The following is a 17,080-nucleotide window of genomic DNA, read 5'->3' on the forward strand; positions in this document are numbered from 1 at the left end:
ATTTAATTTGGTAGGCCTATAGACTTACAGGACATCGTATGTGCAAGTGTAAAGTGGATGAAATTATCTAATTGATAATAGGCCTAAGCAAGGGGCAGTCTTAAGGAGAGGATCTAGTTTAATAATTCAATTTCAATTCATATATTTTCAAAATGATTGACTTTCTAGACGTCGACCAGACCGGACCAACCGGGCGCGAAAATTTGATTGATGATGATCCGATTCCGTGAATCCTGTGCTTGACCTTCCGTTTGGAATTCCGCTCCGTGACAGCCTTAAACGAAATCGTACTATAATGGAACTGGTTTTGTCTAACTGAATTCGACTCAGGATTAAAATGGAAGGTAGAAAAGCTGGCACCCGAAAAGCTTAGGAATTCTTGTACTAAAAGAAAGAAAACGGGACAAAGGTTCGGAAGGATGAAGACAGCCAGCCGTCCACGGGCGCCGTGGGCTGCTCTGGCCCGGGCTCTGTCCGAGGGATGTGGGGTAATACGACAGCTGTCCATTGCTTCATGTATGCGGTTGATGAGGGGAGCTCCTGCAATCAAGGTGATACCAAATAATAATAATTGTTTGATGAGTGATAATAATTGATAAGATTCTATACGTATAGATGTCATTAGATGCATTTGTTTTTACTAGATTGAGGAAGACTGTATTTTATAGACTACAAGTTACAATTTGTTCACTATTCTCTTATACCAGCACCCAGACAGTGATTTTTTTTAAATCGTTGAAAATTACTATTCTCTGTTCATTTTCAACCATGGACCTGCGATACGCAAGCCTTATTTTTGAGTAACCATTGCCTGATTGTGCATGCTTCCTATTATTTGAAAAAAGCATACAGGCAGGCGCGGATCCAGGAGGGGGCCGAGCCGGCCTCGGCCCCCCTATTTTTTGACAACCTACAGAAAAAGTGTACTCTTTACTTTGCTAGAAAATACGAAAAACAGAAAAAAAGTAAGAAAGAGGTATTTTACCCATGATGTGTATTTTACAGCCTCGTAACGACCGGCCCGACCCCGAAAGGATACAAAAAAAGGTGAGGGGAAGAATTGGAAAATAGACTTTATATACAATTTTCGCTCGCGCTTCGCGCTCGCATTGCCTGTGTAAGAATCCCATTAAGGAGGGTTAAATGACACTAATATATAATCAATATATATACAATATATCCAGTTCTGATATCAATTTGCACACAATGTTTTAGCTCGCACATCAAGCTTTCATTATTTTGTTTGATTTACACAAATTGTTAATGTGTATCAAAATGTTCAGCTCGCGCTGCGCGCTCGCATTGTTTGATTTGTGAGAAACCTACGCTCTTTGGAAATTCCTACCGAAATTTGTGAAAATGCTCCTTTATCATGTCAGTATATCAAAAAATTAAGCTCATGCTTCGCGCTCGCATTTAATTGTTTGAGACACACAGCTTGTTTAGTTAAATAAAAACGCGCTTAGACTGTTTATATTTTTCAGGTCGGAATATCAGAAATTTTGAACTCGCGCTTCGCACTCTCATTATTTAATTGGTGATACTTGTATCCTCTTCATTAATCACTAAAAACAGTCCTAATTGAGTCACTTTTCACGTTACTTCGGCTCGCGCTTCGCGCTCGCATTGTTTAGTTGGATACTTATCCTTGTTCATGATTATAAAAACTGATATGAATCTTCAGTTCTAAGGACATAAATTATAAAAAAAAAATTTTAGCTCGCACTTTGCGCTCGCATTATATATTAAGACCACATGAGATACCTTATATTGTTTATAGCAATAAAAACTATTAAAACTTCAGTCTTTAGTTAGGACTAGCCCCTGAAAAACTAAAAAAAAAGCCAGATTGTAGCGGCCAATCGAGAAAAATGTTGATCAAAATATTTGTCGGCCCCCCCTATTGGCGAAAGCTGGATCCGCCCCTGTACAGGTGACCTTCGATCAACTATAAATTTCAATCAGCACACTTCTGCACCGTCACATAATAACCTCAGAAATCTTTTGGAAAAATTTAGTTGAAAAAGAAATATAAAAGAAACGATTCCATGAAAGAGTGTGAAAAGTTTAAAAAAAATAATACGAAAGTAACGAGCCTTTTGAAAGTTGACGTCATAATGACTTGGACACAGAAAAACAGAAATGATTTGGCAATAACACAAAAATGTATTTGGGGAGTATGTACAAATTTTACAACTCCCCGAGTACTTCCCTACATGATTTTACTCAAAGTATCACCTTTGTCAAGTCTATCTATTTGTCAGGCCTAGCTGTGTTTTCTTTCATCGGATGACTCGTATACAAGAAGATTCATAAAAATCATGGACAAAGGGTTTGTGCTATCCTTACAATGCGGAAAATAGATGTTTGATGGAATAACGGGGAGAGTTTAAATTCTGTGACTCATAAATCTTAGTCAGTGTATCTCCATAGCCTAAATGATTTTGAAATTCAAATGCTCATAGCTTTCTTATTGTTTGTCAAAATTTGTTCTTAAGATTTCTTTCATCATTTCTTTTTTTTTCATGCAAATGAACTTTTACCTTTGTTTTTCATTCTCCTTAAACATTGAAAGATATACGATCTCCACGCAGTATAAGCACCATTTATATCCAGAATATTAGGAGGAAAATTTGGAAAATGTAATTATGAATTGTACAATAGACATGCCCTTTCAACTACATTATTAGAATTTCATTTTCCTAAGACTAAAAATTTTCTCACTTCGCTCGCTCGGGGCGTTCTGAATTTTCACACAGTTCCCATGATGTGTATCCTCAAAATCTAGGGTTAAAGGGATACTCCGGGCTGAAAATATTCATATCTAAATAGAGTAAAATTCACAGAGCAAAATGCTGAAAATTTCATCAAAATCGGATAACAAATAGTAAAATTATTGCATTTTAAAGATTTGCATTATTCTGTTGAAACAGACATGCCTTCATGTTCATGAATTTTCATTCGATGGGCTGATGATGTCATATCTCCACTTTCCTTTTTCTTATGTTATTACCATGTTATTACATGAATTCATAGTTTCATTTTTTCAAAAATGTGTAAATGATGTGTCTCCATTATGACGAAATAAGTATAGCAACAAGAAATAACTAATGTACCTAAGCAGTTGTCAATCCAATTGTATTAGTTCTTGGTAGAAAAAAAATTGAATAAACCTTATTTAATTTTTAATAAAATACATAAGAACAAGACATAGTGGGGATATGACATCAGCCCACCTAATGAATATTCATGAAGACGTGCCTAGAACTGTTTCACATGGATAATGCAAATCTTTAAAATTCATTAACTTTGTTATTCGTTATATCCGATTTTGTTGAAATTTTCAGCATTTTGCTCGGTGAATTTTACTCTTTTTATTTAGATTAAATATTCTAATCCCCGAGCATCCCTTAATATGATAATGCCACGGCGTTGAAGTAATGTGTTTTGAAAAAACACATGCGTGGTTTGATTGAAAAGGGTTATATTTTAGGTGTAAAAATGGCTGAATAAGGAAAGAAAAAAGGACCGGAAAAGTGTCAGGTATAAATAACATTATTATAATGTTATTTTCTGAACATCATGTCAAAACCTACCACTAAGTAATTGTTATGAAAAGTTGAAAAATTCTCGCAAACTCCAATCGCTCGGGACTTTTATGAAACTTTTTCCACTCGCGCCCCCTCGCGCCATGCTATGCCCCCTCATTTGAAACCAAAACCCAAGAAAAAGAAGCAATCTTATTGGAAAAGGTAAAATGAGAGGAACAATTTAAAACAAGTTTCATCAAAATCGGTTATGAAACAAGCAAGTTAGGAACGTTTAAAAACTTTCTTCGTACTCTCTATGGGATCCTCAAATTGGCAAACGTGCTTCAAAATGGCTGATTTTGTGGACAACTCTCCATTTATTTTGTACACAAATTTTCAGATATTACTCATGATTATCTATCAAATTGCATCTTGTCTCCTTCTGAACACATCATATGTCAATGAAAAATGTAATTCACACCACATATTTCAAGGTCAGGAGGAGATTATTTGAAATATGTAAAATAAAGGGGAAAATCTGAAAATTCGTGTACAAAACAAATGGAGAGTTGTCCACAAAATCAGCCATCTTGAAGCATGTTTGCCAATTTGAGGATCCCCATAGAATAATTATAATAATAATAACATTTTACTTATCCATTTGGCCACTTCAGTTGGAAAATTGCTCTTCCAGTAGGCCCATGCTTAACACAATATGTTATTATTACCCTTCTCCAATCAAAATGCTGAGCGCCTAGCAAGAAGGCAGAATGTTCCAACCCACGACCTCCCGTTCGTGAGGCGGACGCTTTACCACCATGCCCGGTAAGTACAACAAGACTGTTAAAAATGTCCATAAAATATTTCATAACCGATCTTGATGAAACTTGTTTTTAATTGTTCCTCTCATTTTACTCTTTCCAAAGATATTGTTTCTTTTCTAGGGTGTTGGTTTCCTTTAATCATCACGTTACTCTTGTATAGAGCTTTGAGCAACGCTCACGAAAAAGCCTGTTCATCATTGGCGTTCAGATGGGGGGGGGTATGCTGTTCTTAAAAAAATCAATATTATGTCAAAATCTATCACAAACTGAATTTTTTATAATGAATATGTCGCAATTTTTGCTCGGTCGCTCTCAACTTAAAAAAAATACGATATACACCATATCTAGCCCCCTAAATTTTTTTTTTTCATTCCGCCACTGCTGTTCACATCATGATATGACCGGATTATTTTTTTACTGGCAATCAAAAAATTCTCTTTTTTAAAGCTTTTTTTATAAGTGTAAACTTTTTTTTTTGATACGCACTGTATAACTAACTTTCCTAGCAGACAACTCCCTCGCAGGATAACTCCCCGACGACATCTTCCCTCGCTCTAAACGATTTCATACCAACCCTTCGGTTTCTCTTTTCTTGTCAAAATAATGTTAGTTAATATAGTACTTTTCTCAAGGCTACCCCGGTCAGGGATAACAAACGGAAACGGGGATGGAGATAGTTCACTGTGTTTACTCCTTGAGTTTTTAAAACGGCTATATTTGTCGCTTAATTGTTGACCATTCATTGGAACCCTTTAAATTTGTGCCAAACGTCGTTGATGATAATAGTTTCGCACACTTTGGACCGATGCGATGCGCTCTTCATCTTTGAAGAGACAAAAACTAGAATTTTGGTGCGTTCAATAAACTTAAACAAGGAAATATATATGAAGAGTTTGGTTGCAAAATGGGTTAGGTGACTTAGGTCCACTTTCGACCATTCCGAGAAAAAACATGTTTTTTTTTATTTTCACTTATTGCATTATTCTTATGAGAAATTAGATTGTCATATTTTACTACCCTATCACGTGAACATCAAATTGGGCATAAAAGAAATCTACCTGTCTTCATATTTTGAAAATATTTTTTTTTCAAAAAAATCTGTGTGGACCTAACCCCTTTTGTAACCAAACTGAAATAGACCTTATCCTTTTTGAAAAAGGGATTTTTCTTTGCCATTTTAGTTCACTTTTTAATGGGTATTTCAACTATTATTTGGTATCATCTTAGAGTTACTTAAAAATCTACACATTGAGACCCCCCCCCCAAAAAAAAAGATATAACCACTTTTGTAAATGAGCTCTTCATATAATGGGATAAATAAAGATGATGAGAAGGGAATCGAAAAAGTAGATGACTGAAATTTAACTGAATGGAGTAGAAGAAATGGTGTTCACAAAAAATGAAGAATTTTAGGTACAGACATGATAGAGGGATGATGTGTACAACTTCACACCGAAAAGTGTCAACTAAATCATCGCTTGTAGAATCCAGATTCACTCATCCTCCCTTTTAATTATTACTATTCTTCTTCTTCTCCTTCTTCGTCTTCTTCTTCTTCTCCTTCTCTTTCTTCTTCCTTTTAAACTTCTCCTCCTTCATCTTCTTCGCGCCACTGAATGGTATGAATGAGGACTTAAAATTTAACGTGTTATTCTATTTCATGGCCGTACGTAGCGGAAGGGGGGAGCAGAAAGTAGTTGCCCCTTGAAATATGAATATTGGGATTATAATTTTCACAAAACATCGCGGAAATATGACCGGATCGGATGCGATCACCCGAGGAGATGGCACATTCCCCCCCCCCCCGGATTCCCCGTCACGTACACAATAATACAATTTGGAATCAATACTTATTTTTAAATCTTGCCTTGCTTGCTTGCATTATTTTTTTGTTTTTGTAATTTGGTTTATCCATTCGTTAAATAGAGTAAAGAGATAATAAAAGAACAGAAATTGCATCATTAAATGAAGGCTATATTTATGGATCCATATACAGGTCCTGCACTTCCACCTATATGTTCTATTTCCTGTAGACGTGGATCCCAATTTCCTGCCCGGAATTTCGATGAATATAATTATTGATTAGCTAAGTTGTCTTTATATGAAGTGGCAACGAAACCAGACTGGGTCCGACGAACCCCCCCCCCCCCCCCTCCACCCACATTCACTTGTTTCAGTAAACTTTTAACAGAAACCTGAAAAATGGCCATGAAATTGTGATTTGTATTTTCAGCAACTTCAGTCCCACACTCTTCGCTGACTGACCCCCCCCCCCCCATTGTTCTGCGGCCCATTATAGCCCCACGATCGTGGGGGGCGAATTCTTGATGGCTGCCCACCTTTTAGCGAAAACCCTAAGAAAAAATACTTCACTGGCACAGCTAGGTACGAGCCCATGAGCACCCCCCCCCCCCCACACACACACACACAAAACAAACACTGCCAAACCAATCGGAATAGGATCGGAAAGGATTACAGTTTATCACAATCTTTCTGTATTCAGAGGTCAAATGCGAGTGCCTAATAATATGAGTTCAAAGTCCTGTTTTATTAAGTGTACCATGAATGAACCCAACGATAAAGGAAAATCGGCAAGTCTAAATAGTAATACATGTATCATACGAACTGTCACCAAACTGTCCGCTAGGTTATTTAGACGTGCGAGGTAATCGCCTCTTTAGACTCCGGTCTCACCGCACGCAGGAATATGGCTTTCAAAAATGACTATGTGCTTTTTACCATCTGCCTGTTGCTTGGCAGTTCAGTATTGTGTGATAGTGCCAGAGTATTATTCGTAGGAGTTTATGCAGGCGGGAGTCACGTGATGGCATTGATTCCTATAGGGAGATCTCTTGTTGAACGAGGACATGAGGTCACATTTTTAATTAATGATTTGATAAGCGCGAAATACGTTCAGCCGGAGTACACTGATTATCTTAAGTTCGAAACCTACAGCTTTCCAAGTCTAAACAGAGATTATGAACACCTTCAATACAAAGTGAACGACCTGGCTTTTGCTGGTGACCAGTATAGCCAAATGATTATCCTGGCATCAATGTTCTCGGATCTAAACCGGCGGAGTTGCGAGGCACTGTTTGGCGACGCGAAGCTTATGAAACGTTTGCAAGATGTGGATGTTGTGGTGGTTGATGTGGTTTGGCCTTGTGGAATCTATATGAAGGCATTCTTCTCAAAGCAAAGGGGCACCAAAATTCGTGGAGTCGTCGTTTCTACTTCAGCAGCATTCCCATACATACAACAGCTTGCCGGGTCTCCAGTTAACCCATCCTATCAACCTATGCTTTCCTCAGGGTTGTCTTCTAGCATGTCATTCTCGCAACGCGTTATGAATACCATTTCCTACCTGGTAGGAAACATGTTTACTTACAACCTTATTTCAAAACCTTTTCATGGGATAGTAGATGTATACGGTCTGGATCCAGAAATGAAAAGTTCTATTCACGCGGAAGTTGATTTATATCTCATTAACTCGGATTTTTCGATCGGGTTCCCGCATTCCTTAACTCCGAATGTCATTCCAGTCGGTGGTCTTACTGCAAGACCAGCTCAGCGTCTAGAGGACGAGTTGGAAAGCTTCATGCAAAGTTCTGGAGAGCAAGGAGTCGTTGTCTTCTCGCTTGGTTCGAACTTCACAGAGATAACCAAATCAAAACCCGAGCTCACTGAGGATTTCCTCGAGGCTCTCGGCCGTTTGCCTCATAAGGTTCTGTTTCACCTAAGAGCAGATCCACCAGAACGCTTTTCAGAAAATATCAAGTTTCTGCCATGGCTTCCTCTCCAGGATGTCCTCGGTCATCCCAAGACCTGTCTCCTGGTCTATCATGGTGGCAACAATGGTTTCCTGGAGGCAGTCTACCACGGTGTGCCCCTGGTCGTCATGCCCCTTGTCGGCGACCAGGTCGACGTCTCTGTCATGGTCAAGGAGTTGAGACTCGGTACCACTCTTGACAAGACACGTTTGAACGCGGACTACATTTACCAAACCCTGACAGAAGCTCTGGGAAATCCAGAGTACAGTAAGAACGCGAAGCGTGCTTCGGCTATTTTAAGAGACCGGCCAATGACAGCTCCTGATCGAGCAGCTTTCTGGATAGAACACGTCATCAAACATGGTGGAAGCTACATGCGATCCCCTGCCCATGACTTATCGTTCATTCAGTATCATTTGTTAGATGTGGTTTTGATATTAACTTTAATATGTTTAACATTAATGCTCCTCGCTTATAAACTTCTTAGATTATGTATTTGCTTTTGCTTCCGTTTAACCAAAGGTGACAAAATTAAGAATGAGTAATGACTGGAATTTAAAAAAAAATGAAGAAAAGGAACGTTTATAATCAATGTTTGTAATGGTAGTACACTTGCTAGATAAATCGTGATTCATAAAAACCGCCATCCAGTTAAAAGACGGATTGTATAATGACATGTATGACCGATGTAACTTACTAATGGTTGTCCGGTATGCATATCATATCTGTATCTTTTTTTATACTCGCAAGTCAAATTTTGAAATTACTGAAAGTAATCAGTCATCCATATGAACAATGTTTCTTGAAGGTAAATTATAATGCTGTGTGAAGAATATTTTGGATATGTGGTGGGTTTTTTAACAATTGCTGTAATAATGGAAGTATATGCCCTTAATATGTTTTTATCCAATCACAAGGTGATGAAATCATGAGTAGATAATTGCTTATTGTTCAATTTTAAACATTTTCTTTCTTTGAACCACATCCCCAGTTCCCAGAAGAAGCTGTAATTGCGATCAGCGCCTTTGTAAATTTTGTAAGAAAACACATTATATTTAGAAAATGACAAAATATTGAATAAAAATCAATTTACAACGCCTTAGAGTATTAAAAAAGCAACTAGTTAAGCAAATGACAAAAATAATAAATATCTCTTGAAGACTTCATTATCAATATATTCAGTTTAATCTGACTTTATAACATAAGTTTAATTCAAGTACATAGATGTTTATATGCGCAATAAAAAAATAAACAAGTGATTAACTAGTATTTAACTTTATCTTGAATTTTGTTTGGGGATTTTCAGGAGTGTTCGTGAAAGGACGTGCTCGATGTCAGGACTGCTAGATGTTTCATCTGCCAGAAACTCCTTTATTCGAAAGTCGTATATTAACGATCTTCAACACCTATGATTCTCAGCCAAGCGAATTTCAGGGAAGAGACCATTTGCAAAAAGAGTTGTGTTTAAATGCAAGTCCTGGGTCAGGTGTTACAAAGGGTTTCGATTGATCCGATCAATCGCAACTATGGAAAGCCAGAAGAGTCAACATATAAAATGCATGTTCAAAAGATTTTCAAGACAGAAATGTATATCCATAAATTCATTGATATCTTGACAATTTGGTATGTTCTCCTTTTTTTCCAAAGGACATTTTGCAAATTTTCTAGAGAAAAAATATGACACGGATGGATTTCCATAGAGTTACGATTGATTGGATGACGTATGGAATCATCAGACATGCCATATGGGATGTATTCATGTATTCAATACTAGAAAATTTATTTCTAAAAATGTATTAGGAAAGCAGCTGGTTTCTGGTTCATAAATTAATATTAGATTGGTTTCAAAAAAACATTTATTTAGAAGATTTTTTTTGTGATTGGTTTTTACATCTGTGAGTCTAAAGTGAATTTGATTTACATATGACTTTATTCACAATATGCAGGTTACAAGGTATATAATTATGTTAAATTACTTTAGAAGTTTGGAAGGTATTTAAAAATGATTTCAAGTATTATGTTGAGTGGAAATAAAAAAAAAGAAGATAGAAGAACTCGATATGTTTGTGTTCTAGATATTCTTACTCTTTCTGCATCTGTATGTAACCACTTTTTTATTTTTCACCGGTTGATTATTTTTTTGTACATGCGATTATATTGTTATTTTGATATTATAAAATAAAGTACCTCAGAAGAGGAAAAGAAAAGAGAGGGAGAGCACTCGCACAATCATGTCGCATGCGCTGAGCAAGAAACGAAAAGTGTTTGTCTTGACATTGATAGGAGGGGTATTGTTGCTACAGTCCCCATAAACAGCCGTCTGGACCATTTTGGACGTTAGTCGTTTTCAATATTTCTATTCACCAGTAGCTGTATCCATTCTGCCTTGAGTAATTTCTTGGGAATCTTCATTTGTGTCGCGGATGCACAGGCGGTGTTTGCCAATATATGAGCGCGAAGAAACTGGAAGGATCCTGGTTTGACGATGACCAACTTCAGCCGACCAATCGCATCTCGTTTTCGTTGATGGGCGTAGCCTGCTGCATCCGCCTGTAGTTGAGTATCGACTTGTGATGTAAGCTGAGAATTGACAACAAAATAATATTTAAAAACTCGAATGGTAATTCAGAAGATTACTTTTTGCTGAAGAAACTAGAAACAGGATTCTGCCATGATCATATCCACATTGATTGGTAAACTTATTTTCAGTCAAAGGAATTTTGGTTTTTATTGGTTGTTCATTGTTAAAACAGGCCAATTGACTTTCATTTTGACGAAGTGGAGCTAGTTAGCTCATCGGAAATTGAGTCTTGAAGAGTTTCAATATAATAAATCCATGCTACGTCATGATAATGTGACTGGTTAAATAATGTCATGATTGGTCCGGAATGATCCTTGAAGGTGAGGGGGAGAGAAAAGGGACGGGTAAGGGACAATGAAAGAGAGAGTACCTCGTCAACGTTCAGCTCGCCCGTGCTGTCGTCATCGTCATCCAGTTCAGCAAATATAACATAATATACCCTGTTTCTCAGATCAGAATGCCCTAAATCAGAAAAAGAACACGATATATGAACAATTTTGTATTACATATTCAGTTTACTGAAAACAGGCGAGTCACATATAGCACAGGGGCCAGTTTCAGTAAGGTCTTTCATTGTTGTACTTGGCCACATGCTCACAGGGTCGGGAAGCCAATCACAGACCAGATTTCCGTGGTAGTTTCCATATTAATGACAAGGTTACAATATTTGTACCTCTTTAACAGGCCCCAGCAACGTGGTACAATGCGAGATTAACTTGACATTGCAAATTAAAGGAAGATGTTTTTTAGTGTTTTTTAGTGAAAAAAAAATGAATCTCACCTAGTGCATCGTCATAAAGCACACTCTCAACACAGGAGTAGTCAACAAGGACCTTTCCGGAACCTGCTAGTGAATCTACGATGGCTGACCTCAGGTTCACTTCCGTTGTCTTTTCTCCTTTCAAATTTAAAAGTTCACCAGATCTGGTTTTTTATAGTACAGAAAAAAAAGTATTCGTCATTTGTCTATGTTTTTCATCCTAAAATGACCCTTTCAGTCACACGAATTGTTGTCATCGATAGCATATTAGTATTTGATAGCTAAAGCTGCAGGGATAGGCATGTGTTAAGGAATTTGTGAGTCAGTCCCTCTACGTTAGTTTTAGGAAAGGTATAGCTTTACTCTGTGAAGGTTCAATCTGGACAACCTTGTGGAACGCTCTACGTGGATCCGTAACAATAGCGGGTTTTCTCGCCGCCGCTCAGAACGAATTGAAGAACACTGTAAATGTAATTTAAATGCATGTAAATCACAATGAAACAACCGAAAAGTCTTTTGCCCGTATTCTGAAGTCAGTTTTAACTTGGACCATGTTATAATTCTGTGCTAAAATCATGGGAAGCCAAACGTTTCAAAATTTTGTTTACAGTGAATCCGAATGCTTCTCATGTTAACTGTGCTCTTTACTTATTATTTAACGGTGAAGACAGTTGTCATATTTACCCTTCCAAGGCAGTTAATGTTTTGGGAGTCAAATGAGCTGATACGTTGAACCTCTACTGCTAGAGATGTATGTAACAACTGGCTTTCCATAGTTAAACCACAACTGAAAACCAGACTTTGAATCAAATTCGACTTCACAATACGGGCCTCTGTAAAGAAGTGGTGAACAGGAGCAGCAGATCGTCTCAACTTTCGTAGCTGACAAAAACTTGCAAATATGTCGTTTGTCCAGAGTCCAGGATGAAACTGCTATTTTGATTTACCAATTTTCGACAAAGACTTTTGGGTTGCTCATTGCCATGAAGGGCATTCGTGAACACATTTTCTGTGTTCTTGAAAGTATCCGTGCAGTAGTGTGAAAACTCGTTAATATCTATCTTGATACCGACATGCGTATAAGGTAAACTGTAAAATCCATATTCTTAAAACACTCATCGGGTGTATACAGTCCCCGGGGGGGCCACTTCCATTCACGAGTGGATACCATGCGCGACCAAGGGGTCTCGAAAAGCACCCTAAACACGTAATTTCCATATTCTGAAAATGAACCCCTTAACAAGTATTGGCGTGTGAAACCCTACCCTTAACAAGTATTGGAAACAAAAACGACACTCTTGGCAAATATTCCCTGAAATGAACCCCTAAACAAGTACAGGAATGTTTTATTGTTACGGTTCCTTCGGTCGTCGGCTTTATTTGGTTTACGACCCCACTTCTACACCTCGCGCAAATCGGACTCTAAGCACGAAGTGTTGGGGCAAAAAGGACATCCTTTATAAAACATTTTAATTTTGTTTTATCATCCCCGCAAATTCGACCCTAAACACGTAATTTTCCTAGCGAAATAGATACCTTTTTTTCATTATTTTTGTGTTTTTGGCACCCTTATCACGTTACGTACGTAACGTGCCCTATCGTGAAAAAGACATCCTTTTTACGTGTTTTTTTGGTCGCGCATGGTATCCACTCGTCAATGTAAGTGGCCCCTCCGGGATACAGTCGTTATACAATCACCTGTACTGGAAATCCAGGATCGGAGCATTGTTGTGGAACTTCGTCACTTTGATGACGTCACCAAGGCGATATCGATAAAGACCATCCATGTTCGTGATGGCGAGTTCATATGTCTGGCCTTCTTTGACTTCGTCCGCCAAGAGTGTATCGGGTTGGTCTTCTTCACTTCAAGAATAAATCAAATTAAATTGTATCGACACTCAAAAGAAACAAAAATAATGTATCATTAGCCAGTCGGTATGTTTTCAGTTGAATTCATGTTTTCAATTTACCACTTGGAAGGCTAGCAATTAAGTTTACGAGGACAAGGATATCCCAGGGCAGGATGGAACCGGAATTCTCACTGAAATTTGAAGATATGATTACTCATATTCTTTTTCTTTTCTTTTTTCTTCTGAGTGTTGATCTTCATCATTTTTCCCCTTCGTATTCGAATTAGAGCATCCATTTAAAGGCCCCTACATCCCTTCTTTTCTTCTCCAAAACATAGATATTATTGTAAGGTAGTTTTTGCCAAGAAGCAAGAAGGCCATTAGGAGAATTGATATATTTTCCTGGAGAAGAGTAAAATAATGGGATATAAAGCACAGAAACGAGTGTATTGTGTAAATATCTAGGGCCTACCTATGTTCAATCGGGATAAACTCGTAAAACAGATCACCAGGGACTACAATGTACTGATGGTCTTCTCCGTAAAGTGTGCCAATCGTACCTTCCGATGCGTTGTAGGTAGACGAAATGAGCGGAATCCCTAAAATAATTCCGAAAATAAGGAGGAACAAAATGATCTGACAAAAAAACGATCTTGACTTTTATTGACATGTGATATTATTTGCATTTGACATGTTAATTTTCAGGTTCTGACATGCCGCTGGTACATTTTGATACAGGTTCCTAAATTTAGTATAACTTTTGGCAAGAGTGATCTTTAGTTGGTATCAACAAACTGGTTGAGCCTGCTGGAAAGACAGAGTGTTCAGGTAGTCAACTATGTGAAGATAATTATGATAATGACGGTATGTTAGAATCAAAAGATAATGTCACACCGTGGTCATTTGGACAGTGCAATGTTGAGTGTGTGTACGCATAGTGGGCTCTGTGAATATAGGATTCAGAATCTTTTGAGCACTTTAACAGCACAGTTTCACATTGTCTTCCGGACAGTGAACACATTGTAGAACACACTGTGTTGTTCCAACATCACTGATTCCCCAAATGCTGTGGGAGCGACATAGTAGACTTACCTCTGGTGTACGTAGCCTGTAAACGCTTTGCGTAGACCACAGATGCCCCCGATGATATCCCAAGCATGTACCTCATCCGCGGCCATATCCGTATTGCAATACCGACAAAACCCTTCTGAAACTCCTTGGTTAGTTCAGCCGCTCTTTCAGGATCTGGCACCAACTCTGATTCCAGAGCAGCTCTAGCATCAGCATCGATGTCGAGGTGGACATTTATCTTTCCTTGGTCGATATCGTCAACGAGATCTCGCCATTCATCCTCGAGCAGGGAAAAGAACGAGTACGTGGTCGGGGCAAAGAATGCGCTGATGTACTTGAGGGTCGGATCTCTGAGTCCGAAAAGGAGATGAACGTACATAGCATGTCGTTCATTGGTCAGTCGCATTCCGGCCGGCGGTGTGCTGAAGGTGATCCGAAAGAGTAGATCTGGGATCTGAATCATCGAGATAGGGCCCATTGGAATCCCACCTTCAGACATCTTCGGTTCGGTGTGAATGTAGAGAAGACACACCGTTTGCAGCAGGGACTGCCCAGGATCGTACCGCTTTCGGAGCACACGAGATACCACGGTGCCCAGTTTGAAGAGAAAGACAGATTGGCGTTTCTTGGAAGCGATGATAAGCTTCCGACGTCCTGTTGTTCCTGATGTCAAAGCTATCCTTGAAGGCTTTCCTGGGAGAACAACGTTTTCCTCTCCTTGTGCGACGCGCTCCACATACGGCCGATAATGCGCGTATGTCGTCAGCGGATGACTGGTCCTGAAGTCAGACACTGAAGTCATCTTAGCGAATCCGTGGTCTCTTCCGTAAGCAGTCTTCGCCATCTCCGACAATGTCTTCATGAGAAACCTTTGTTGCGTCTCCATGCAATGGATCGAGTCAAATTCTTGCCGTTTCTGGTAGAAAGCCCCAACCCATTCCATAATGTTCATGAATAAATACCGACATATTAGGAGCTTGGCGTCATCATATTTTGGTGCAATCAAGAAGGAGACATGAAACAGTATAAATGTTATCGTAGACGTGCAGATGAGAGCACACACTGAAATGAATTCAAGAAAATATACGTTAATAATCTATGTCTATATAGTAGCAGTGGCGTAATGAGCCAACAATTTTCGGAGGCGGTCAGATATGGCGGATGGAGCTAAAGTTTTGAAAATATTACAGTGAACAAGGTTTTGACCATTATAATAAAAAATGTAATTTTAGAAAGATATTGAATAGGAAAAAATGTGCAGAAAAGTTTTCCTTCTCTTATAGAGGGGTGGTCGGCTATACGCCAGTGACAGTTATTATAAAGCATCATACAACAGTTTCATTTAAGCTACACTTTTCTCCAAAGCACCCAAACTTGCGCATCACTTCAACCAAAGAGAGACGAAATTTGTAAAAAATTGTATAGAAAATAGAAGGAATCAAATATACCACAGGCATAAGATAAATGAGGTATGACAGGAGACAATAATGGCCAATCTATCTCAATAAAATGGGACACCAATGCTCTACTCAAACCCTTATTATTGAGGGCGCCCTTGATCATTCGCTAACATGTCGTATAATCTAATTAAGCGAAATCTATACATTTTCATCGTGAGGACTATTGTTAATTCTAGTGATGTCTTAGTGGTAAAATTGTTGATTTATTGATCGTTATGAAGGAGACCCGAAGGTAGTAACGCCTATACTTACGAATACGTATGTAGAAAATATTCAAAGAAATTATTTATAGTATAATGTACCTTTATACTAATAGTGCCGATCGAATTCGTAGAGTGGGCATCCCACTATGCATACGTTTATGTACGTTATTAAAAAAAAACAGAATAATACCACATACAGACTGTTGTAGTACTACATGTATACTCTCATAAATTGAATGCAACTTACCCCACACTATGAATGCTGGCCAAGAGAGCCGCCATGCATCTATCGTCCAGAGTGGAAAAACCACGAGCATCAAACACATGCAGCCCAGCAGAAGAAGCTTGCCCTGCGCGAACATGTTTCACTGATGAAAAAAATATTATGCGAATATTTTAACCAACAAGTTTATTAGTTTCCCTAGCCTGTCGTCATGTGTCACAGTAAATGAATGAATGTTTATGACGATGCAGAGGTATGATCCTGTTGTATGCACATCAGAACTTTTACATTCTAGAACAGAGGCATAATGAATTGATCATAGAGTACATCATAAAGAGTGCTATGCTCCGCTCATGGCCCACGTATACGTTGACAAAAGATTTGTTTTTCAATATTTCAGGAGTCAAAAGTTCATCTTTTCATGCGAATATTATCGATAATTCACAGTTTCCCTCCGTCGTATGTCACAGTAAACAGATAAACGAATGTTTATGATAATGCAGAGATATAATCCTGTTGGTAAAGCGCCAATTTGTCCACTTCCAACTTGTCCACTCATCACATGGTCTACCTTCATTTATTCTAATTCCGTCCATCAACCATTTGGTCCAATGACCATTTAGTCCAATCATCACTTCGTCTAATCACCATTTCGTCTAATGCAGTTGATCTTCTACACATTTTCTTTTCATTCCTTTTGCACAATGCTTTAGTTTAATCCCGGGGGGGCCACTTACATTGACGAGTGGATACCATGCGCGACCAAAAAAACACGTAAAAAGGATGTCCTTTTCACGATAGGGCACGT

The 17,080-nt window shown here is 38.4% G+C and overlaps 2 protein-coding genes across 2 annotated transcripts; one reads left to right on the forward strand and one right to left on the reverse strand.

Moving 5' to 3' along the window:
* Positions 1 to 6,906: 6,906 nt before the first annotated feature.
* On the forward strand, positions 6,907 to 9,562 carry LOC121418571 (UDP-glucuronosyltransferase 1A9-like). Its single transcript, XM_041612508.1, has one exon. It carries the CDS (start codon positions 7,062 to 7,064, stop codon positions 8,667 to 8,669), a length of 1,608 nt encoding a protein of 535 aa, XP_041468442.1. The 5' UTR covers positions 6,907 to 7,061; the 3' UTR covers positions 8,670 to 9,562.
* A 446-nt stretch (positions 9,563 to 10,008) lies between these two features.
* LOC121406490 (jasmonoyl--L-amino acid synthetase JAR4-like) lies at positions 10,009 to 16,678 on the reverse strand. Its single transcript, XM_041597500.1, has 7 exons — positions 16,297 to 16,678; positions 14,408 to 15,448; positions 13,788 to 13,914; positions 13,164 to 13,328; positions 11,487 to 11,629; positions 11,076 to 11,167; positions 10,009 to 10,704 (listed from the first exon to the last, which is right to left on the reverse strand). The coding sequence occupies exons 1-7, from the start codon at positions 16,409 to 16,411 to the stop codon at positions 10,462 to 10,464; spliced, it is 1,926 nt and encodes a 641-aa protein (XP_041453434.1). The 5' UTR covers positions 16,412 to 16,678; the 3' UTR covers positions 10,009 to 10,461.
* Positions 16,679 to 17,080: the final 402 nt, after the last annotated feature.

Source organism: Lytechinus variegatus, chromosome 1 (genome assembly GCF_018143015.1).
Source record: "Lytechinus variegatus isolate NC3 chromosome 1, Lvar_3.0, whole genome shotgun sequence".
In the NCBI taxonomy this organism is placed as follows: Eukaryota; Metazoa; Echinodermata; class Echinoidea; order Temnopleuroida; family Toxopneustidae; genus Lytechinus; species Lytechinus variegatus.